The 24866-nt window shown below is 39.3% G+C and overlaps 2 protein-coding genes across 3 annotated transcripts in view; both read right to left on the reverse strand.

Annotated features, from left to right (window-relative positions):
* The window catches only part of EPRS1 (glutamyl-prolyl-tRNA synthetase 1), a 38783-nt gene extending 28715 nt beyond the window's left edge, over window positions 1–10068 (reverse strand). For both annotated transcript variants that reach the window (XM_084202998.1, XM_084202997.1), the window contains exons 1-5: window positions 9942–10068; window positions 7569–7653; window positions 2865–2964; window positions 931–1087; window positions 85–224 (exon numbers count right to left, since the gene is read on the reverse strand). In XM_084202998.1, the coding sequence (XP_084059124.1) occupies window positions 85–224; window positions 931–1087; window positions 2865–2964; window positions 7569–7653; window positions 9942–9987 (528 nt within the window). In that variant the 5' untranslated portion in view covers window positions 9988–10068. The remainder of the gene's footprint in view (window positions 1–84; window positions 225–930; window positions 1088–2864; window positions 2965–7568; window positions 7654–9941) is intronic.
* A 3212-nt stretch (window positions 10069–13280) lies between these two features.
* BPNT1 (3'(2'), 5'-bisphosphate nucleotidase 1) lies at window positions 13281–24762 on the reverse strand. Its single transcript, XM_084202512.1, has 9 exons — window positions 24629–24762; window positions 21401–21525; window positions 19214–19318; window positions 18845–18952; window positions 18292–18340; window positions 17203–17294; window positions 16030–16227; window positions 15085–15190; window positions 13281–13840 (listed from the first exon to the last, which is right to left on the reverse strand). Exons 2-9 carry the CDS (start codon window positions 21515–21517, stop codon window positions 13692–13694), a joined length of 924 nt encoding a protein of 307 aa, XP_084058638.1. The 5' UTR covers window positions 21518–21525; window positions 24629–24762; the 3' UTR covers window positions 13281–13691.
* Window positions 24763–24866: the final 104 nt, after the last annotated feature.

Genomic DNA, 24866 nt, shown 5'->3' on the forward strand with positions numbered 1-24866 from the left:
TCTCTAGCTTAAAAAGAAAAAAATTCTTGCAATGTATTCACAGAAATAAAGCTACTCTCTCCAGAAGATTTGAGTAAATCTTACCATTTTGACCTTTGGTGTACCAGCAGCCCACTTGGCTCCTACTGACTGGAAAGCACGTTGTACCTCAAGGAAGCTGTACCATCGCTTTGCGTGCACAGGAGCTTTGTTTTGTTCTAACTGCCCTTGCCACGTACTATTATCTGTTAGAAAGAAAAGAAGTTTTCAAACTATTAAATTATAAAAATAAAATTATTCTTATCAACAGCAGCTTTTCAGATTGCTCTTTAGAGCAGCAACATTGACAAAATATCCAAAAGCTGCTAGCTATTAATCCTAATTATTCCCTTTACTTTCAAGTGGAATTGGGTTATACTGAATGGTAGATCGTCACCTATCACCTTTAGATACAGAGCTAAGAAGAAAACAAAAACCAAATCCATAAAAACAGATCATCAAAGCTTCTTTAACCTCTAAAGGGTATTTTGCAGAGTGACATCTACCTCTTTTAATAATTCAAAGTAAACACCAAAGAAATTTCCTCTGCTAAGATAATGTCACAGAAAGGTCAATGCATATAATTTTAGGTTGCACATTTTCATATTGAGGCAACAGGTAATAAAAGATGTTCTTGCAATTATTAGCACAAAAGAAATTAGAAAAACTTCCACCTAAGGATTACAGCTTATAAATTTCCAAATGTAACAACAATTTAAAAAAATAAAATCTAGGATTTCCTAAGCTATACTGCTGCCATCACTAGTGATGCACAGGCCACAGCAGTGTGCATGACAGTACACAGTCTGTCGTAGAGCTAGGAGTAACTACTAGCATCCACAAAAAAGAAAAAAGGGGATTCCTTGTATATTGATATTGCAAGCCAGTGAAACAGAGAATACAAACCAATACCTTTTAGTACAGCCCAGACACACAAATCTGCAAGACTCAGAGAGTTTCCCACCAAGTAGGTCCGTAGAGACAGACAGTGATTGAGTTCTTGGATGGCTGAAGGGAACTGGCTGGCAGTGGATAACTTTGTAGCACTGAACTCCAGCCAGTGGTCAATCTTGTTTGAAGGGACAAAAGACAGTTAAAGTTACTAAAGGAATGAGAATTAAGCTTGTTAAATAAATGAGTAATACACAATTGATCTAACAACTGAACAGAAAATATTAACAGGAATATTAGAATTAAATATATCAAATCATAACATATGTTGAAAGAATACTTAAAATAAATTATACTGAAAAATTCAACAAGAATGATACTAAATAATAAAATTTAATTTCTTCTTTCAGCATGAATTCAAACTGCTGAAAACATCAACTTCACTGAAGTTCTTTCCATTGGTAAAATAATAAGCAATTCTCAGGTACTCACTTATCACAAGAGTATATAAAAATCATCACTGTCCTTTAGCTATTTACATATCATATTTGTGTCCTATTTCCTCTTCCTGGTACTGCTGCTGGTTAGTACACCATTTTCCCCTCAGTCTCTATTTTCTCTTCCTCATCTCCTTTTAGATTTGAAGAAATCAAACCCGTGACCTTCACAAGTCCTACTCCCCGCTCCTGCAAAAGTCTTTTCCATCTATCTTTGTACATAAACACAAAAAAATATTAAGAATTAGGCTAGTTAATAATGTAGCCCTGTATATAAACTGAATCCCTCAATCCTGCAAGGGACTAAGTGTCTCTTCTCTAGTCCTATTTCATGTGTAACTGTTCTGCAAACTGCCACGGGAATTCTTCCAATGTTCAAGCCAGCGTGGCAGGCACAGATGTAATTACAACCTCCACAGGATTTAGTTCGGTCATTTGCAGTTGCACGCCAAAACATGCGCCACAAATGCAGCTGTCCCTGCACTTTTCCAAGTACAGTATTATTTTGGAAAGACACAGAAGTGAAAAGAAGTATTGTACCAGCCCTAAAAGTGTGTTTGCTGTGGTCTGGGCTTAACTTAAAAACAAGGGATTTGGACAGAAATTTTAAATAGCCACAAGATAACTTACATCTTTTTAATGCCTCACAGGCAAAGCAGTAAGACAACACTTCCCTTGAGACCAGCTATGAGGGTGGAAGAGTGATTGAAGAGTGATTACCACTCACTTCAAGAAGACCTGAATCAAATCCTTGAGTTCCTCCCTAAATTTCAGAGGAAGCAAATTTCAACTTGTCTGCTAGTTTCAGTTATCAATTTCAAATTCAGCATATGATTGATTATTTTGAGCTAGACCCAGGATCAGGGTTTTGGCTATCATACACAGCAAAAGCTACTTCAGGATTTCAATGCCACATAGTGCTCCTTGGTGTTACACTGAAGTGTTACAAGATAGCAACTGATGGCAACAGAGCTGAGGGAAGTGAGGAGGGAAAATCCAAGTTTTACCTTCCAATCTGAATTATTTTATATTAGCAAACTGCTTAGGAGTTGCTGTTGAAGGGGTGGGCAAGGGCAACCCTTCCAATACTCAGATTTCTTAGTCTTTATACAGATTTCTTAGTCTTTATATTTCTTTATATGAAGGAGGAAGCTCACCAAAGCAAACCCTTCAGCATCCCTGGAACCTCAGTATAACAGTACAATGCAGAACAATAGACACAAGGTCAAAAAAAAACCCAATCCCAACCCACCTAACTCAGAACTGGCCAAAAGACAAAAAGGGAAAAGGGGAAAAAACCAAGAGCAAGAGAGTGATTCAAGGCCAAGGTGGATGGGGCTTTGAGCAAACTGGTCTAGTGGAAAGTATCCCCAGCCATGGTCTTTGGGGTTGGAAATAGATGGTCTTTAAGGTCCTTTCCAACCCAAACCATGTTATGATTCTGTGATTCCTTCTCACCTCAGTGTGTTCCAACAGATTCGAGCCATACAACCCAGCAGAGGCAGCAACTCGAGCCAGGTACCGAGCTATTGAATTCACATCAGTAAATGAAACTTGCCTAAAAAAAAGAGAGGGGCAAAGCAAAAGTAAATTACTACCTCCAGTCAGTTCAACTTTAATTGCACATACATAGTTGAAACATGTGCACAGCAAACACAAAATAACTTCCAGGCGAGTCAACAGGTACCAGGTCGCCAGAGTAGAAAAACAAAAATAAAATAAACCTAGCACAAGAATAAATAAGTCCTTGCTTTTCTATCACCAAATGGAATAACAAGCTTCTAAATGTGCAAGAATTTTGTTTAAGCTGAAAAATAAGAAAATAAGACTCTGATTATTCCTTCAAATACTCTGTCCACATCTGACAGAATTCATAAGTATAACCTGAGCTACAGATTTTCCAGATTATAAGGAGCTAATCAATATCTGTTTTCATAAAAGAAGGATCACTTTGAGGAGGATTCCTAGTGAATCAACAGAAGAATTGAGAGGTCTTCATCATGCTTTTAAAGGCTAGCATCAGGGAAAAAAATTCCTGTTCATTTGTTACTTACTTTACTCAATTCACACTTCACAGAAACCATCCCCTGGTGAACAAACTTCCCTGCCTGTATCTGATTTTTTACCCAGTCTTCCCCAGATAACAGACTCATTTGAATTTGTTGTCCCCATTCCGCTTATGAAAGTCCTCAACAGATCTGCAGAAGAAGGGCTCTCCAAAGGGAGAACTCCTTTGTTTTCATGTCCCTTTTCTACTTTACATACAGTATCAAAAAAGCTGTACACTGTCAGAAATCTAGCTTCCAGTTCACCTAAGATAAATTAATATTTGCTAAAGAGCTTTGGAAGAAAGATGCATGAGAAACATCAATTCTTCAGATAATCCTCATCTCTACTCTACAGTCCCACATGGATGCAGGTTGCAAAAACAGAGCTCCAATTGCTTCTAAATCAAGCATTGATTGCCACAAAAGGAGTCCCTGTAAGTGGGGTTTTTTTTTAACATTTACTCAATTTAATGAACTGAATGCTATACTCCAACTTGTCCAACCAAGGTTCCACTTCTGTTTCTGTCATTGTTCTCTATTTCCTTTTTTGCCTACTGCATCCTTTATAAAATTAAAAGAATTCAGATAGCCCTCACGCCTTGCAAAAATCAACAAAAAGTTCTGAAAATTATACAGAATGTACTTGATATATTAACAATTAGAATGTGTCCCATTTTTAGTACAAATGGACCAGCCAGTCTCATTAGGCTAATTGCAGTATGACCTAAGGAATATGGTTCATTGGGAGGGGTTTTTTGCTTTGCTTGTTTTTAATTTTGCTTGCTTTCCAAGCATCTAGGATCCGCTATACATATAGAAGATCCATAAAATATAACTAAAACCAAAAGTCACTGTAGGGTGTTTAAATTATACCTTACTGTGTAATTGAAAATGGGTCCTATTCTAATTTCTCATTATCAGATTTTAAGGAAGCTTTTATAAACTGAGAAAAACAAATAATTTCCAATACATTTTCACTTGAAAAGTCTGTGAAATGCACTTTTATTGTTTTCTCTAATTCACACCAAAACAAATACCCCTTGATTACTCAAGCAAAACTGGACACATGTATGAAATGGGAAAATGTTACTCTAAATTGTACTTACGCTTTAAAAGTTGTTATTTCCTTCAGGAAAAACAAAATACTCCCACCCAAACATCCCTTTGAAAAAGTTATAAAAGACTTTTTGCAGCCAGTGCTTGCTAACTCCAGGGCTAAGTAAGGAAGAATGAACAGGGACAATGCAATGTTACAGGCAAAGAGTGGCTACTGAGAGTGACATGAAATGCCACATAATTAAACACCAGGGCAAATGTTCAAGAAGACAAGATGGGAAAAAGAGACCAAAAAATAAAAGCAAACACATAATACAAAAAAACCCAAAACATAAATTATTTCCAACCATAATAAACCAATGTTGAATTGATTTGCTAAAAGCTTTTGCTTGATCTGCCTAGGAAGAATAACTACTCTGAAATGTGCATGTGCTCACCACAAAAAAGCTGTACTGCAGGTTGTTTTGACAAGACACAGGTATACCAAAACTCTCCATAAAGCCATCAGCACTTAGCAAAGTAGTTTGCTTAGGAGCTATTACTACAAGAAGTTTTCAAGCTAAGTCTTCAAAAATAACCTTTAAAATAGAATTCATCATCTCAAACAAGCAATAAACCTTTTAGGTAGCTGGCTGACAGCTAAGTTTCAGCTGGTTAGCTAAAAATTTTGTCACCAGATTTTAACTGAGCTTCAAAACCAAACACAGAAGAATCATAAATAAAATGTTCTTTCTTGTTCAAGTGAAGTCATTAGAACTAATGGATTCCCCCCAAAAAATCAAAATCTGAAACATCCCAAGTGATTTTCACAACATGCCAAAACAAGATGCTGCAGCAGAACTGATGCCATGAAATCCATTTAGCAAAAGCATTAGTTGAGATACAAGTTCAGCTGATGCCTCTCACATTGCAGATATACTTTTAACAGGCTTTAAGGCAGAGAATCAATTTTCAAAATTATTGTACAACCAAGCAAGGGAAAATTAATGCAATACTGAGGTCTGGAATAACTTCTTGAACATAAGCCAATGCCAGGGATGAGAGGACACTAACACACAAAAATTTCCATCTGATGGGCCCATGATTCTAGACATTATCTACCCAGGGCCAAAGTGCCCTGAAAGTGCCCAAGAAAGAGAGTGTTTGCACTACATTTCTGACAAGTTCCATTACAGCCAAAATGAGTGGCTTTGTAATGCAGTAGGAAGAAGGCATGGCAACACTAAATTATTTAATGAAATAAATATTATTTCAAAGCAAACAATATACATTAAAAATATTCCTAGTGTCACAGTAGTATTTGTAAATTTGTACAAATGTATTGTATTTATACATATATACATATATAAATACAAATATTTATTTATTTATTTATCCATACACTGCCCAAACAGTCAAAGTAAAACAAAATCCAAACCTCACTAAGGCTACTTAAGGGGAAAACTTTCTCCTGCAAGTAAAAAAAATCCAATTAACTTTCTGTTATGTAAGCTGTATCCCATACACTGAAGATTATTAAAACACACACTGAAGATTATTAAAGCTGTACCAATTTAATCCCAATTTAACCTGTCATATTTCTCTTGCTTTCTTTCAAAATCACAAATTCAGTGCCATCACCAGGTACAGGGCAAAAGACAACATGCAATATCAGATTATGCAAAACACACACTGAAGATTATTAAAGCTGTACCAATTTAATCCCAATATAACCTGTCATATTTCTCTTGCTTTCTTTCAAAATCACAAATTCAGTGCCATCACCAGGTACAGGGCAAAAGACAACATGCAATATCAGATTATGCAAGAACCCCTATCTGAGTTCAGGTCTAACATTTTAAACAGAAAACAATATTTGCAACCAGTAAAACAACCATGACTGAAGGCTGTGAATCTTCCTGTCCTTTGATTTCCTGCAAATATATGTACATAATGACAAGCTTATTACCTAAGGTTAGAAGACATGGAAATGTTCGGTTAGAGTTAATTTATGAGGAGCAAGTCAGTAACTGCAATACAAGATGAAATATGTTGCTTCTATAGCCATCCTACAGACAAGCAGGTATTCCAGTCTATGATGCACTGGTGGCTCTAACGGCATCTTCTACTGAATTAACTCACAAAATCAGAGTTTGCCAGCAAGTCTGTGAACAATAGATTCCCCCCAATCTTCAAAAAAACAATCAATGTTCAAAAACTACAGTTATAGTCAGGAATTCTAAATTCAACATGGTGTTACCATACTTCAAGTTACAACTGCAATGCTCATGTGTACAAATATGCTCCTTACTGCAGATACTAAATGCCAGAGTTTCCACTGATATGTCAGACAGCAGGATCTCTCCTCTTGATATATCCAGATGTCTTAACTCAGATGGAATCGAAGATGACAGTGCAGCTTCCCAAAACTAACAGTGTTAGTCCTGCCTTTCTGATAGGCACTTGATCTTACTCAGATTGTAAAAACCATCTTTGTGTCCCAAACTTGAAGTTATCCATTCCAATGGCAGAGTATTTTCAGGAGGACAGACAATAGATCACTACAAAAATTTCCAATATTCTTTCTACAGTGTGCAGATGGATACACTGAATAGCACTGCACAGTTAATTAGCACTTTCCTGACATAACATCATGCCTTTGCTTATACACACACAGGAGGGAGCCTAAAATGATGTCATCTAAACATTCAAACTTCAGTCCACCACACATGTACAAGTCCAGGGAATCTTATATTATCAAACCTCTCTAATATAAAACAGCCTTGCTGCTGGTAACCCATGGAACCACACCAAGTCCTAAACAGTAAAGTGACTGGTACAGCATAAATATTATACATAGGTACATGTAAATAAAAAGAGGCTTTTTTCCCATAAAAATCTAGTTCAGAATATACTGTAAATGTTTTGCCTGTGCTAGAGACATCAATAATGCAGTGATGAATTAAACTGTGGTTTTTCTCTTTTCCTCCTACCTCAAAAGGTTACTGTCAATGCTACAACCATGTGATTTTTAAAACTGCTGACCCAAAGGTAGAAGGAGAGATGCAAAGTCACTTACTCAGACACAGAGAGGATGGTTTCTTTGCCTTCTTGCACTGAAATTTCAACATCATTCTTCACATGCTCCACCGTCAGCAGAGCTCCTTAAAAAAACAAGAGAAAAAGATACTGAACTTCCTTCCAGGAGCGATACCTTGCACAGTTACAACCAACCACCTACATCTCCTATCCACTAGGACCAGGTGACTGAACCAGCTCCTTCAAGTGACAATGCCCAGGGAAACAAACAAACAAAAAAAAAAAAAATCAACGTTCAGTCTCATATGCAAGAGGCTTCTTCTTGGCAATCCTTACAGCCTCAAATTGATAATGTCCAGCACACAGTGATCTGCAGTGAGCTCAGCAAGTGTCAGCTGCGATACATTTTTGCTTCCTAAGGGTATGGTAAAAAATAGTTCTGTCCCCCACTATATGAGGAGAATGTAACCAAAAAGCTCTTAATTATTGAACAGTATTACTAATGTACTCCATTCCAGCCCTGACACATGCATCAAAGGAGATCAATTACTGAATATACCAGCATTTTCTGAACAAGGATGAGACTATTTTTAACCTGATTTAAAGTTTATGAAAAGATTAGCCATTCAAAACCAAGAAACTTTATCCATGTAAAAGCACAGGAAGCTTACAGTGGGTTTTCAAAGTAGTTCGCCAGTGACAGTAAAAAATGGTCTCCAGAAAGAAGGGAATTACTGAAGTTTTTAGGCTACACCATTGACTGGAAGACAGCTCTGCCCACATTCCAAGAGGCTTGATGCAAACCTGCTCTGATCTCGAGGCTCTACAGCACAACACAGCAGCTCAAACAAAGCACTGAGCTCACTTGGCTGCATTTCTGCACTGGCTCTGCTCCAGACTCAGCCTGCTGAGCATAAGCAGAGGAGCTGGTGTTCTCTAACTTTGCTCAGAAGCACGTACAAAGGCAGCAAGCTTTTACCTAGGCAAAACAGGAACTGTAGGTCTGGAAAGCCACCTAACCTGTTAAAGTCTCCACAGCATGCTGAGCACTTTCCCTTCCCTAGAACAACGCTCCAGCCACCAAGGCAGATGATACTAGAAGCTATTAATACACTGGCCTAAATACAAATCACTGGAGCTAGGAATTCCCTAGCTCTCACCTCTGCTCAGCTGAAAACCCTTCTTGTGGCATTAAGAGTAAGTCAAGGTGGTTCTTCTCATCCCTCAGCTATCCATCTGTGAAATTCAGGGTGACATCCCTTATGCAATACGTTAGTAAGACACATAAGTATTTTAATAACATGCACGGAAATGCTTTGAAAATAACAAGTATTACGTGCACTAAGCTATGTAATTAATACTGATGACATTAAAAACTACTACACTTTTCTTGCACGGCAGACACAAGGAAGAGTATGAAGTAAGGATGAGTAAGATGAGTGTGCTTGTCTCCTTGATATAAATGTTTCATCTGAAATATGTAACATTTCTGACACAATCAAGCAATCTCCTGAAATAAACCTCCAATGCCACACACCAGCTGTCAAACTAAATAAGTCTCCAAAGCCCTTAAACCTGATGTTAATCATAATTCATATTGCATCAATTTCGTTTTTGGTAAATCAGTATAAACAAGTCTCAGGAGAAATTTTATTTAAAACATATATGTTTTTATACCTTGAATCAGCAATCATGCAAGTTGTACTCAACTCTGAAATCCATTTGGGAGTAACAGCAAGAAAAAGAAATCAATAAACTACGATGAAGAATAGGAAGAAAATTTATTTTGAACAGCTACAACGGAATGGAGAAATTTCATGGAAGACATACAAAAGATTGTTTCCAGATGGGTGGAAGTGCAACGAAGGAGGTTGTTACATTTTTAAAAGCAAAATAACATCGAAGGGCAGGGAGCAACTGAAAACTTCGAGACAGCTACCCAGAGGGGAATTTTAGCAGCAGATTAGAACTGAAAATGGAAGATAGCAGGACAGCGGCAGAGCTCACGAACAGGCGATGTGAACTAGGGCTGCCTTGAACACTCAGCCTCGACGTGCCAAGTCACCCGAGGCTGCACCCGTGCCCGAGTTCCTGCAGCCAGAGTTATGCCCAGAGCCGCCACGGCCCGAGCAGCTGCCCAGAGGGACCCGCAGCGGGCACACGGCCCCAGGGAAGGGCGGCAGGGATGGGACGGACGGGAGGAACGGGAAGGCCAGGAGAATTAGGAAGGACGGGCACGGGCCCCGGTGCCGCCTCACCCGGCCCCGCACGCGGGCACGGCCGGCGCCGCATGATGCAACACGGGCGGGCGGGAGGGAGCGAGGGAGGGAGGCGGGGAGGAGACAGAGCCCCGCCGGACCCCCCGGCAGAGCGGGATCGGGGCGGCGCGGGGCGAGGCCCGGCCCGCACTTACCGAGAGGGGGACTGCCCGCGTCCACGGTGAGGCTCAGCGCCGCCATTCCCGCCGCCAGCGCCGGAACCGAGGGAGGCAGCGGGGCGGGGCGCGCAGCGCTGCCAGCTCGGCAGGGGCCGGCGCGGCCCGGGCGGCGCGGCAGGACCCGCCCCGGGGCGGGGGAAGCGCTCGTCACTTCCGCGGGAGAAGCCGTAGGGGCGGCGGAGCGGGAGGTGCGGGTACTTGCTGTGTCCCTTCGCTGGCGGCCCGGCGCCCGCCCGTGGAGGCGGCGAGGCCGGAGCCGGAGCCGGAGCCGGCCGGCGGTGACGAGCGGGCGGCGCACGGGGCCCTCCCGGCCACGCCGGTGGAGTCCTAGGGAGCCGGCCGGCATGAGTGATGGGCGCTGGGTGAGGGCTGCCCTGCCCCTCCGCAGACCAGATGCCGGTGCTTCCCTTCTCACGGCTTCTCCGGCTGAGCCTTCCCCACGGCTTTGCGGGCGCTGCCTGCCAAAGCCCTTAGCTGGATGTCTGGCTAGCAGACGTGGAGATGCCTCCAGCCTCTTTTTTATGTGTGATGATCCAAACAAATCGAGCAGCGCAACACACACTGACACGTTTGAGTGCGGTGGTTTCATTCCTCTGGTTTTGTAGGATGTCACTTGTTAAACTTCTGACAAACGTGCGGATTTCGCAGCGGGTCAAATGAGTCCCAGATACCCCGAATGGGAAGGCACCCACAAGGATCACTGAGTTCAAGTCCTGGCCCTGAGCAACCCTGAACTCTGGCAGGCTTGGCAGTGTGACCACTTCACTGGAGAGCCTGTCCCAGTGCCCAGCCACCTTCTGGAGCCTCGGAATGAATTACAAAATGCTGCGTCACCGAGTTTTCACAGGAGACTGGCTCAAATTCACTTTGTGGCAAGGACAATGCAGTGTCCCTGTGATTTTCCCCCCCCCCCCCCCCCAATCTATTTAATAGATATTACTGTAGCACCTAATGTGCTAACAGAGACATTATCAAATGCTTGATTGGTGAACCAGTGCTTTTTGTGCAGTGGAGGTAGTGGTATAGCCAGAGTGTGACTGCACATTATGTGCTGGTTTTTACGCTTGATTCCTGTTGCTGGATTTAATTTCAACTCTCCTTACTCTTCTCCTGTGTTAGTGGTTCTACAGTTTCTGAAAGCATGGAAATTATTTCCACGAGTTTCCATACATGAGTATCTTTCCACACCATGCAGAAGCTGATACATGCTATGTGTTCTACTCCCATTCAAGTAACTAAATGAGCTGTCAGAAATTACAGCAGAATTAGAAAAAGGCTTATGCTGAAGAGATTTTCAAACCTATTGCAGCTTTCAGATGAAAATAAGGTTATAGAGGCAATAGATGAAGGTTAGTATCAATGGGTTCTGTTCTTTATATTTTAATGATTGCATGGAAAGAATGATTAAGGCAGGCCTTTGTGTTGCGTGAGTTGTTCTACATTTAACTTAACATGTTTTGCAAATTCACATGCAGATTTTGATGGGAATGCTACAGCATGCAACTCAAAGAATCCTGTCTAAGATAAAGTAAAAATTATGTATAACAAACAGTGAAATCATTGTACTTGCCATGTGGTTCAAACTTCAGTCACAATCAGTATGTGGAATGACTAAACTTATAATGGGCCAAAATATGAAGAAGGTTCTAATTAAAGCAGGTTGAATCTGCATTGCATGCTCTTACCAGTTATGCAATTGAGGAAGAGAAGAAAGGTAGGCTTTAGATCAAGGGATTAGAAGCACACATTGTTCCTATATATGCAGCTCTAATCCAGTGTCATGCTAGAATGAGGTAAATGCTAATCTTGCTAATTTATCTGTAAATGTTAGGCTAAGATGACCTCACTAAGGAAAAGATTCCTTAGATTCTGTTCCACGTGTGCACATGGAGGGACAGGAACACTTCAGCAAGATTTGCCTTGTTCATATCTTTGGGTGGCAAGATGTTCCTGCTTGTTGGAAATGGAGTCAGCTTTAAGCCACTGAAGTCATATTGGTGTAACCCTAATGTGAGGAAAGGATCTAATCTAAGGACTCTAAGTGGAGTTGTTGAATATATTGTATGATGACAGGAAAAAGAAGTAACTTGAACACACTGGAAAACTGAATTTCAAAACCTTCTTCTGTATGGAAAACAACTTTTTGTACCTTGAGGCACTCATTTAAAGATAGTTTGTGTGGATGAAGAGAAGACCTAATCTTGTGGGCAGAGAGGAAGTGAGAAACGGTGCAGTGCATCTTGCAGGCTACTTTGGTGCCAGCAGTGGGTAAGGAAAAAATCATGTGTGAGAGCTTAGGGATTCAGTCTTTATGTAAGCAAGCAGCTGTATTCAGACACCCTCCCTGATACCACCTGCCTGAGAACCTGACATATGTCACTCTTTTCTCCACAACAACAGAAAGGAAAGCAAATCTCTGTGTTGTCTGTTGAAACTGGCATGCCTCAGTATGTATCACATTGATAGGGAAAAGGAGGCCCTAGGACTCCTTCATTTGAGACTAAGGTACTTGAGTCACAACATCTGGAGAAAAGAAAGGGCACAGATGCCTCACTGGTTCAAGAGCGTAATTCCAAAATCCTAAATTCAGCTTGAAGAGACTTCAAAAGAGTTTGTCTAAGTTTCCAATTTTAGTTAGTCATACGTAATTTACTACTGGTTCTCTTTTGTGTTCAAGTGGACTGGGCAATTTAATCCTACTTTTCTAACAGCCACATCTATGGGAAAGCTGACTGAAACAGGATCTCCAATTCAAAGTTAATTTTAGGTGATCTTGGCCCTGTTCTCTCCCCAACTCTAACATGCCTGTGTTTCACAGGTGGGGGAAATGGTACTGTCAACTTCCTCAACTCTGGGGCTGTTGGAAAGGCACCTGCTTTATCTTAGAATTTGGACATGGAAAATTTCAAAGTCTGGCTTTTCTGTTATTCCCAAGTATGCCAAAGTGGCCTTGGCTTTGGATGCCCAAAGTGCTCCAAGACTACAGTGGCATAAACCCTGAAAAATCATTTCAAGTCATCATAGAGGTGCTAGGAACTCCTGCCCTTGTCATGCTTCCTTGGGTTCCCAACTGAGTTGTTCTGAACTCTGCTGTATGTACACTTCACTGATACTCAATGAATCCAGTGATCCATGAACCCTTATTTGAGACTTCCAGGCCCAGCTGCATTGTGTCCTGCCTCCTGCAAAACTCAGACAACCCCAACTGGCCATCCCAAAACTCAGTGCAGACCAAAGAAAATTCAAATGCCCCTCTAAGAATCAAAACTGGCAACTTTGTAACAAATGGGATCATCCATCCAGGCAAATGCTTAGTCCATTTGTATTTAACACAATAACCCTTATTGACAACAAAAACCATTGAGCTAGATCAGGTACATGACTTAAAATGATTTTGTGCCCAGAATATGAAGATGTTTTTTGGTCTGCAGTGTTATGATTAGCAGTATATTACACTCAGTCACAGGGAAGAAAAACTCCCAAAGAATATAGAAAACAACTGCTGAAGAAATCTGACTGTTTTGATGTTGTCTGCTCAACACAGCCAAACAATCTGATCCAACAGATACTTAGAGATTCTGTATAATTTTGAAATTATTGAACACCTTACTGAAAGAATTCAGTTCAGATTCTATGAAACAGGATTTCATGTTCAGTCATCTTCCTTTCTTTTTTACCAAGCTCATTTTCTCAGCCTTCCAGGCCAAGTGAAGACTCTTCCTTGCTTTAAGGCACAAGAGATTCTTTCACAGTGTTTGGAATACGACTGGCATAGTAGTCATAATTTCTCAAAGTGGCAAGGACCCCAGCTGAATTCATGTGTTTCACCTCCTTGTTATACTGAAATGAATTTCCACAGATATCAGTTATCTTGCCTGCAAAAAAAAAAAAAAAAAAAGAAAAAAGAAAAAATATTCCAGCAAAAAGGAGTTGGAGTCTATTAGTTCAAGTGAAATAACTAAAAAATATTCCGGCAAAAAGGAGTTGGAGTCTATTAGTTCAAGTGAAATAACTAAAAGCAGTCTTTGTGGTACACATGCCTGTCTTCAGATGTGAAGTATCTTTGCTTCCAGTTTAAGTACAACAGGTTTTATATTGACTGAAATCAAATAACTAGTGGGTTTATTTTTTTTTTCAACAATAGTTAAATTCTTTGTGTCTCAGAAAAAGGAAAACACCTCTCTCTCGTGGATTACTTAAAATGCTTCCTGAGTAGCTTTTACATTTGCCATTGACAAGCAGCAAGAAAAATGCTCAGTTCAAGTAAAATCCAGGGTAACTCTATACCACAAACTCTAACATAATGTCGAAACACCCCAGCTGGTTTTAAATGAGATTTTAAGAATCACTTAGCAAAAGCAAGACAGATCTTTATTCAAGCTAATTTAACCAGGAGATTCCTACCTACCAAATAGGCTAAATACAGCACTGTGCTGCCCCAGATTGGCTGGGTTGCTTTGTGCTTGAGCTAACTCTTTTTAGAATTATCCCACAGTTATGAACACTACAGGCTGCAGAGGAGTTCAATAGTGTCATTATGAAGCCTGTTATCCTTGCTTGACAGAATTTAGGAATCAAACCCCATAATTTTAGTATATGGTGGTAAAAGGTCTAATACTGTGAAAAGAAGAATTAGAAAAAATAATACTACTTCAAATCCTCAGTAGTGAGTCTTTTCATAACTTTTTGACCCCTTTAGGCCCTAGATAAGTGAAGTGTCTCATGTTGGTTGAAGACTATTAACTCTATTGAATTACATGAATGACTCAATTTTGGAGTTTGTACATCCAGAGAACAACTGCATGATTTGACCTATTTTTGTTGGTTTAAAGAATTCAATGTCCACATATTACATAACATGTTACTAATAATAAACTACTATACTCAGTTAGTAGGACAGTAGATTTTACTGTGAGATAGTGGCCAACAGGAAAAAAAAAAGGGGCATTTGTTTTGAAAATAATAAAATGAATATACCCCATATTTGGGGATTTGGCTTTTTTAATTATGTGACAGTTACTGACACATGTATTGTCATTTTTCTTTCAATGGAAAGCATAATTAGCTTCAAATTAGTGCATTTTCACTTATCTTGGAACTTTGAATGCTATTAACTTACCTCCCACAGCATGTAGGATAGCTTCAGGTGCACACGTATCCCACTTCTTGCACCCAGGACTGGCAAATACATAAGCAGATGCTTTGCCTTCTATGAGTTGAATGATCTGTTAAGAATAGAGTTCCAATCATTGCAAAGGATTTAGGCATTTAGAATTGGGTAGAAATAACACCAGGAAGTGAGGATTCAATCTGTTTATTTAAGTACTGATAGTTAGGAAAGGAACACCAGCCATTTCCTTATTAATATTACAGTAAATGTATTAAAATTTAGAAGCTATACTGTATCACCATTCCCACTTCAATATTTTTGATTGCTATACAGTCTATAGGAGGAAAATCTGCTCTCAGTTTCAGAAACAAGAATTCGCTTCTTGTGCGACTACTAAAAAAATAAAGTGGAAAATATATACATGTTGCATTAGTGCCACTTTGGGCCCTGCACATGTTGGAGAAAAGAGATGAGAGGGTGTGTTTTTGACAGCTATGACAAAACAGCTTTAAAACCTGTACCAAATAAGTGTTCCCTGTATGCAGAGAAACTTCACAAAGGAAATATCACTGTGTGCTTATATTTTTATCCTTTCAAATGTGCTGCTGCTAGATAGTTGGAACAAAAGCTGTATTAACACAAACAGGAGGACATGTCCAATAATTGAGATTAAACTGAATTCCCATTTAGTAATTCTGGTCCTAAAAACAGAATACTGGGGAAGACGGACCTCAGCCATGACCAGCATGGGCACTGGTACAAATACCCCTGTGCCAAATTCTCTCAACCTCACAGCAGACTGAATGATAGGAAGAGAAGTTGTGCTGGGTAAGGTGGAGGAAGTCTCTCCTGTATGTTCATGCAAGTAAGCAAATAATTTCTTTGAAAAGTCTTTTTATTTTTTTTCCAAAGGTGCTACCTCCCAGTGAAACCAGAAGATTTGGGGTTTCCTACCTTGTTTCCTGCTCCTCCAACTCTGATGACGTGGTCTGGGTTCAAGGCAGTGATGCACTCATTCACCAGGGCACTGCTGTGGGAGCGGGTGGTAACAATGATGTGTTTGCCAGCAGGTGCTTCTGTCAGCTGAAAGCCAAAGGCACCCATGCCCAGCACGCCCCAGATTGTCCTGCCCAGCACAGCATTAGCTCCTGCCTACAAGAAAGGCACAGAGTGATGGTTAATCACACTGATCAGCCATTAAAGCACAAAGGGAAAGGGTACCTAAATGCATCTTGGCATATCAGGGAGTCTAATATTAATACTGGGCTGTACATTTAAACAGTGGCACTTAAAAAGAACTACTTGAGAGCCCAGAGTGAGAAATTAGTTCTCTTTCCCTATAAGGCAATGACACCATTGACCCTTTTCTTATCTGTGACATTGTGGTGGTGCATTACATCTTGCCTCCAGTAACTGGCAGAATAATATTTGTATATTTCTGTACTTGGGGCACAATCTGTAATTGAAAGTATCTTGTAATTTAAAATATTTTGTGATCCGTGTCACACAAAACATGATAGCATTACATCAGCTCAAGGGCTTTTTCTTTTAGCTCCAATAAATTTAAATAATCAGGCTGTATCATGAGCTCCCCCAATAATACTGAAATAATCTCCAAATATGTAAACGTCTGTAGGTTGACCATCCTGAAGCCTGGCATGATACACTAACCGAGCTGTCAGTGACAACTTATGCTTGGTTTATTTAGGGCTGTGGATTTATAGCAGTTACCACACATTGCAAATGCACCCATTGCATGGATTCACTAAAGGATTTCTAGCAAAGTCTGCAACACCACTGACCTGTACTTGTTTTACAGTAGGTACTTTATAAGGACTGTAGTAATTTGCACAGTATATACATAATATATCCTGTATTAGTGCATTACACTAGCCTCATGATTCAGTATGGTTGTTAGTAAGTTCCTGACATTCAGTTCCTGGAAACTAATATTTAAAATTAAAAATAAAATTATAAATATATTTAATTTAAAAACCCCAATACCTTGCATTACAACATTAACTCCATTACATGCCACTTTTCAGTTGCAAGTGTGCTAAATGAAATAGCTTAGGAGTAACATTTAGAAATCACACAATGCTTCTAAATAAATCAATGATTTAATACCTCATAGTTGTAATATGGCTGATTAATAACTCCTGCTATTGCTTTGCCTCCATAGGCAATTCCAATAAGAACCGTTACATGGTCAAGGAGACCTGGACAGAAAAAACAGGAATGTAGTCAGGCTTGAAATAGAGAAAGATCTTAATAAAAACATAAGCCTTCAGTAAAAGTCCACAAATCAATACACAGAGCACTATCTGAAAAATGTAAATAGTAATCAGGATTCTCAGATGTTGATATAATTTTTTAGTCATTTAGCTTTAAGGTCTGCTAAAAAATGCCCCAGATAGTGTTCTTTTAATAGAGCTATGTTATAATTAACACATAATGAGAAGGACATTTAAAGATACAACTACACAGCAGTATATGATGACATTCTCCTGTGATTCTGGTGTGAGTTCTTTAATGCTATTCAAAACTAGCAATTTATTGACAGCTGTACATCTCTCTCCCCAAAAAGGGAAAAAAATCTGCCTAAAAGATTTTATATTAATCAACTAAAAGATGCATTAAGAGGCAAAAGCACATTTCAGCATATTGTTTCTTAGAGGCTTTTCTTTTTATTTTTTTCTTTTCTTTCATTTTAGGGTCTATTTCTATGGATAGAAATTAGGCTTTGCTGAGAACTGTTTCTTCCCATGACTGAAAAATCATGATTTGTGGGAGGATGTTTGTTTCATTTTGAAGGGGCTACAAGTGCAGCTGTGGTATTTGGGTTGTTTGAGAGGAAGATGTAAATATAATTGAGCATATTCTTGTTTGAAGGGGAGATTTAGTCCTTCAATTCAAAGATATGCAAAATTGTAAATTTAACTAAAAACTCAAGTCAACTGGCCAGCAGTCAAAGGCAGCTCGTTGCATTCTGAAGTGATAAAAACTGGTCAGCACTCAGTAGCCCATCAGGAATATTCAGTACTGGTTAGAACTGAATAGAGTGAATAAATATATTCCAAGCACTCAAAAAAGTATGGAAACATCAGCCTTATGAAACCATATTGTAAGTAACTCCTACGGTAAAAATATGAGTATGCATGCTACTTTATTACTATTGCTATTTTTTTTATCAAGAGAATCAAAAGAAAATCCAACCTTCAGTGTACTCCTTGGTTCCATCCAAGGGATCAACCCATATTACAAGCTTTAAGAATAAAAAAAAAGGAAAAATTAACAAATACAAATAATGTATTTTACCATGCAAAACTTTAGTCCTTTTATTTCCTTGTGGTACTAAGGAAATAAAGAGATCCAAAGTTTTAACAATATTATATGGCTGAAGCCTATAATAGTATTTTATACCAAAAAAAAAAAAAAAAGATTAAACATTGACTGGAATGTCTCAGTAAATCTCTTAATAGAAGTATGAAGGATTAAGCTGAAATGGAAAATGAGATTACTTTATATGTCCAAACTAGATTTCTGCCAAATTAATTTGAATCACAGATTGTAAGAAGCCAATTTCCATTTCCCATTATTGCAGACAGGAGCATGCAGCATTTTTAGCTCTGGAGGTGCAATTCTCATGACTACATTTCAGTTTTCAAACGAAACAGAAAAACTGGCAACATTGAAAAAACTTTCTTCATTGTACACTCTAAGCTAAAATCAGAAAGTAGTATAGATAATGTAAAATATTAAGCATTACCTCTTCCTCTTTAATTCCTGTGTACTGAGCAGGACAAGGTTTCTTCAGTATTTCTTCACAGTGACCATCTTCAATTAAATCCTCAGTTACATTATCAGTGGGCAGCTCCTAACAAAAGAATTCTCAGAATTATTAGAAAAATGTTTTGGACTCACTCATCTCATTTTACCTTACAGCTGTGTATTTGACGGCAACTTGAAAAAGCCAATGAAATGTAAAGGTGAAATGGGATGGAAATACCTTTGTTTGTTGCTTTTTGGGTTCTTTTTTCTTAATTAAAAATGATGTTTTCCTAAACCCAGTCAAAGCAAATTCTAGTGCAAGCCACAGCAAGATAAACTGTTAGTGTGAAATAAAGCATGTACTTACTTCTTCTCCTATGATTGTCACCTTGGGAAACTTCCGTGCCAGGGAAGCACAAATGCTCATTTGTACCAGTCGGTCAGCTTTGGTCTGCAAGTCATTGGGTCCAGCCTGTCCAAGAGTGGATAGCAGTTTATGTACTAAAAAAATACACCAGCACAGTGGCCCATACAGCACTCTGAATATCTACTTGTAATCTAAAAGAAGTCTAATTTGGTCAATCTTCAACCCAGTAAGTAACCTTGTGAAAGGCAGGCTAAAACTGCAAGAAGCAGCGTTTTCCTCTGCACTCCAGAGCTAAAACAGACTGGTCTGACAACAGAACAGTGGATTTGGTGCCCCAAGGTGACATAAAAAAATTACTGCAAGCCTTCCCAAGGTTGTGTAGCCAAACATATGTTGCTGCATGTGTTACAGCAATTTCTTAAATGTTAATAACCTGCTACATGTGAAAATTAATAACTTATTAACACTTTTTTAAACCTTTAGGCCCAGAGATAGATAGAATCCCAGTAAGAAATAATTCTGTTAGCATTGGAATTTAGAAAGATAGTTCATCTACGATTTGCATCTTAGTTGTATCAAACAAAAAATTTATCTGCTTGTATCTTATTTTCTGACAACATGGAAAGTGTTTTATCCAGCTATGGGAATTAGCCATAGGAATGGGATACTCTATTTAGAATTATGTAATGGGTTAATTTTTGCATGCTCAAAACTAGTGTGTCCCTTAGCCAAGTGCTAATTTTATGAAATTTGACATTTTTCTTGGAAATTTACCTCTCATCCCCTAATTAATTTGGTTGAAATTGGTCCTGAATTTAGACTGAATAAGATCAATTTATTGCAGAGAACGTCCTTTGTTCCAGGACATGAACCCAATAAAACAGTGTACGTATTTCTTCAGTGTAAGAATGGGTGGACAAAGCGTCTACCCCAAGTGTGGGGGTGAGGGAAAAGCACAAGTACTACAAAGCAGAGCAATATAAATGGAGAGCTTAGAGTTGACTGAGGGAAAGAAAACTCAGGGATCAGGAGAGGAGATGGCTAAAAACTCAGGTGTTCCTGAACTAGATAAATGGATGGAGGGTCACTATGTTGAGAGAAAAGGTGGAACATTCCTTTCCCAGATACTCTAAAGCTTTCAGTTAGGCCAGTTGGAATTGGTCTTGGTGTTTGCTGGCTACAGAAAGAGGATGAATGATGAGAAGCAGCACTTCTGTTCCTTGCTGTTCTGCATCTCTTCCCTTCAGACTGCAAAACAGAGGCATATGCAGAAGTTCTCTTGTCTTCTTCCTCTTCCTTCAGCAGCCACCTTTGGCAAGAAGCTTGCAGGAATTTCAAAATCTCTAGTCCCTCAAACAGGACCTCTTCTATTGGTCATTGCTTTCAATCTAATTTTGTGTGTTTGTAGTATTCATTCTTCAAAAAATTTAAAAGTATGTAAAACCAATCTTACTTAGAACCAATATTACCTGTTACATGTGATGATTTTTGAATAATGTAAATTCCTGCAGTACCTTCAATGTAAAGACCAAAAATAATAGATATATATTTAATGATGCCCTTAATATTATTACATATCTGCAAAGCTAGAATTAACTTCTAAAGTTAATTTCACCTATTTTAGTACTGTAGTCAAAACAAAGAACCTGATTCATCAGTGCAACTTACTAAATTACAGCAAATTAAGAAATTGAATACCTGTTTTCTTTTTAGAATTAAATTTAAAGCTCTGAATTTATTTTGAAAACTTTGATTTACAATAAAAGCTAAGGTACTTTTCTGTTTTAGGAAATCAAACACTGATTTATTCTAATCCAAAATTCATCAAGGCACAGTATTTTAAGCTGTACTATGGATGTGAGAGCACAGGTACAGAAATTAACAGGAAATATACTTTCTTATGAATTTTGAGGTGCTATGCAAACCTTGCATTTTGTGAGGGAAACCAGGACAAAATTATGGTGTTTCTTTTAAATGTACAAATGTTGTTTAGAAGTACTGGTCAAAAGACACTTTTCTAGGGCTGTTTTAATCCTTTAAAAAGGAATATTTGTTGTAGGTGGTGGCAGGGGAGGTGAGGGCTGTATTTCCTCCCACAGTCGCTGATTTTTAAAATCAGCACTTTGGCTTGTATCTAATTCAAGATTAACAAGTGAAATTAAACTGGAACAAAGTAAAAGGTAATACCTTCTCAACTATGCCCAGATCTCCTGCAGACATCACATTTCTAACAATTGTTGCAGCTTTTTCTGCAACAGAATATGCTGAGGCCACCACACGCATGAGGAGAGCCGGAGAAGCCATGCTGAATGCTGAAAAGAAACAAAAAGCAAACTTGAACATTTCTCTCTTCAACAGAAGAAAAATGGTAGATTATTTTATCTAACATTTCAAACAGAGTAGAAAGCGGAAAGTGGGTTACTGCCAGTAAATGGTAATGAGGTAAGCTCTGGATTTTTTTAAAAATACTATTAACATACATAAGAATGTAAAGCTATTGTAGACAAGATCTTGCAGATACTCAAGTTCTCTCTGACAGTGAACCTGATTCTCACTAAAATAGAATGACATTAAAAAGAACAACAGCAGCAGAAACTCTTATCATAAATATTAAGAAAAAGAAGAGTCTACACACAGCACTCATTTTTTTGCCCACTTTGAACATAAGTTCATTTCTTCAGAACTGAACCTACAGTTGGTTCGTGCCCAGAACTCAAGCACAAGACTACCAGACAGGATGACATCAGCAACTTCACTTACTATTCCCCTTTGTTTAACTATAAAATAGAGGTTTGCAGATGTCCAATTGTGCACACAAAGTAGGTTAATGATATTCAGATACTGCTGACTTGTATGCAAAAGCTGAATTTAGCCATCTGAATTTAACTGTCCTTTCTGTATTTGTTTAACTTCTCATGATTTCTTTAAGGAAATCAAATTCTATCTTCCTGCCTCCCCTCACCACTCTGTGTCCTGTCATTCTTAATATTGCATTGTCTTCCTCACCTGTTCTCCAGCACAAACCAGTGCAATTCACTGTACCTTCAGTTACCAATAGAATGAGAATACCAATAAAATAGCCATCACCCTTGGAAAGGCTGGCATTCCTCACAGCTTTTCTGTAGCTCAGGAAAAAGAGGTACTGATAACCACACTGCATTTTTTAAAATGCAGAGCTAATTGCTTTTTATTTTTTTCTGTCAGTTGTTTCTGTCTGTGTAGATGACACAGTTCTTGGCTTGGCCTCACACTTCCAAGGAAACACTTGAGCAGAGGCAGAACAAAATACAGAGGAACTCACTGATCCCCTCACAAAAGAAGACGTATTGTGGGGGAAGTGTGATATAACAATCGTATCAGAAATATTGCAATTGCAGCAAGTCCTGCTTAAGTGGCAATAGGTCATCAGACAACACCCTTCCTTTCTTCCTTGGCAAATGAAGTTCATGGCTGTTCACAAAACAGCCATGTCAGAGGTATCAAAATCCCAAATTTAGCTGATTTAAGAACTTTTTGACCACTTTAGTAACACCATACCTGTACCAGTAAAGTCAGAAGCACTCTGAGGCTGAAAGAGTAGAGCAACTGTGCAAGCACATTCAAATATCACAGTTGCTAATGCTAATTATTATTTCCAGCTCATGGATGGGAGCAAAGTGCACTGCAGTTCTGTAGAATAGCCAAGGTCCATACCCAAAGTAACCCTGGACAGGTAGCAATGGTTACAGAGGAACTTTTGGAAATGGTACCTGTGGCAAAAAGCAGCTCTTAAACAACTGAAAGTTGCAGAGCAAATATGTATCATAACACATGGAAAGCCATATACTATTTTAAGTCTATACCATCATGAGAAAGAAGTTAGCAGGAAGGAAAATAGTTTATTCCATAATGAAAATATAGGGAATATGAGAATTTCTGAGAAGGAGTTAAAAAAGTAGCATATTAGATGGAAAATTTGGATTAAAGAATTTAAATGAATTATCAGATTAACAGAATTAACACTCTTTGCTCAGCTTCTCAAAAAAAAGTCATTTGACCTCCTACTGTACATTTGATCCTACTTCAAAAATGAGATGAAAACTTAAGTGTTTTATAGTCTTGACTTAGTTTATGTTTGCATAAAATTTCAAAAGACTCAGAAAATAATACAGAAATACTATCTTGCATTCTTGAAGCTTGACATAAGGTATTTTTACGTTCATTTTTCTTGTCCATACTTAGGGAAAACAAATATACTTTCTGTGGTGAACCCAGGATCTCCTGGAAAACCTTAAAATATTTTTATGAAAAAATAAGTTTTATTAAAAGAAACTGAAATGAGAGGTTCAACACCCCTTCCTCATTACTCTGGACTAATTACCTAATGAATTGCAAAGTATTTTATTAGTGCAAAGGTGCCTCAGATTTTTACAGCGCTGCATCTCCTGTATGGGGCATTTTCTGGCGTATTGGACCTTTTTGATTAGATAAGTGAATGCAGTAGTTGCCTCTAAGTTCTTCACCTCTGTAACTTTTTGATCTCAAGTTAACTTATTTATTATAGGTTTATGGCACATTCTTTCTGATGAGGGCAATGTCTAATGTATACTTCCACAAAGCACTTAAGAATATATTGCTTGCTTTGGACTAAAATAGTTTGACTCCTAGAAAACTGTGCAGTTTACAAATACTGCACAGCAACTACCCCTCAAGTTAAATTTGGGTATCATTTTCCTCCAAAGATCTTCCCTCCTTTCCTCTAGCCCTGCAACCAAACTGTTGAACGGTCTCGACAAATCAGCCTATTCTGATACGTATTAAAATTAATGAGTTCTCGTTCTACTTTTTAATTCTGATGTATCTAAGTACTACAGGCTGACAACAATCAACTTATCAAAGCACACATGACAGATTTGTTGGTGTTCTCATTCTCTTTTATGCAAACTTCCATTTTCTAAATTTATGGTTTTGCCTGATGAAAGGAGAAAGCGGACATCATACAGAGCACGTCCTTAAATCCAAGTGCTAAGCCACTTCATTCTTGGAACTCTTCAATGCCTAAGCGACCAATGCTCCCTATTTCTTTACAATAAACTTCGGCCCACACCTAATAAAAGTTAAACTTTCCATTATGTAAGGGAGCAATATTTGCCCAGCAGAAGCCAGGCTAGGACTCGGGGTGGGAAACCCACCGAGGCTCACCTACAGACTTCCAAGTGGGAAAGGGCTGCGCTACCTCATTTCATCAAAGAGAAAAAAGGAGAAGCCTGTTCCTGATTCTCCTGCCGGGATACCCGCGGTGGCAAAGCGTCTGCAGGGCAGCGCAGCCGGAGCTAGGAGCGGTACCCGCGAACGCCCCCAGCGGAGCGCGGCCGGACACACCGCGGCTAGTCGGGGATGGCAGAGGCAGCTCTGCTGGCGCGGCCGCCAACTCACCGTGTCCAGCCTCGCTTTTCCCGGGATCTCCGCCAGCCCCCTCGGCGCGGCACCGATCGCCAGCAGCGTGCAGGGCGCTCCGAGCCCTTCGCGTTCGTGCCCGTGCCAAGGAGGGACCCACGCCCCAGCACCGCCGCTCCCCGCCCGCTGCGCACCGAGGCCTCTGCGCCGGCTCCTTCAGAGAGGACTCGCTGCCTCTACCAAGACACCTCGGAAGGCCCCGAATCCTTCCGGCTCC

The sequence above is a fragment of the Fringilla coelebs genome, assembly GCF_963513975.1.
Source record: "Fringilla coelebs genome assembly, chromosome: 3".
NCBI classification, from domain to species: Eukaryota; Metazoa; Chordata; class Aves; order Passeriformes; family Fringillidae; genus Fringilla; species Fringilla coelebs.

Coding starts and splice junctions, on each gene's coding strand:
- BPNT1 (XM_084202512.1), bottom strand. CDS start 21,517: ATGGCTTCTCCGGCTCTCCTCATGCGTGTGGTGGCCTCAGCATATTCT. Junction 19,319..21,400: donor ATCTGGGCATAGTTGAGAAG/GTATTACCTTTT, acceptor ACTCTTGGACAG/GCTGGACCCAATGACTTGCA. Junction 17,295..18,291: donor AACCAAGGAGTACACTGAAG/GTTGGATTTTCT, acceptor TTTTCTGTCCAG/GTCTCCTTGACCATGTAACG.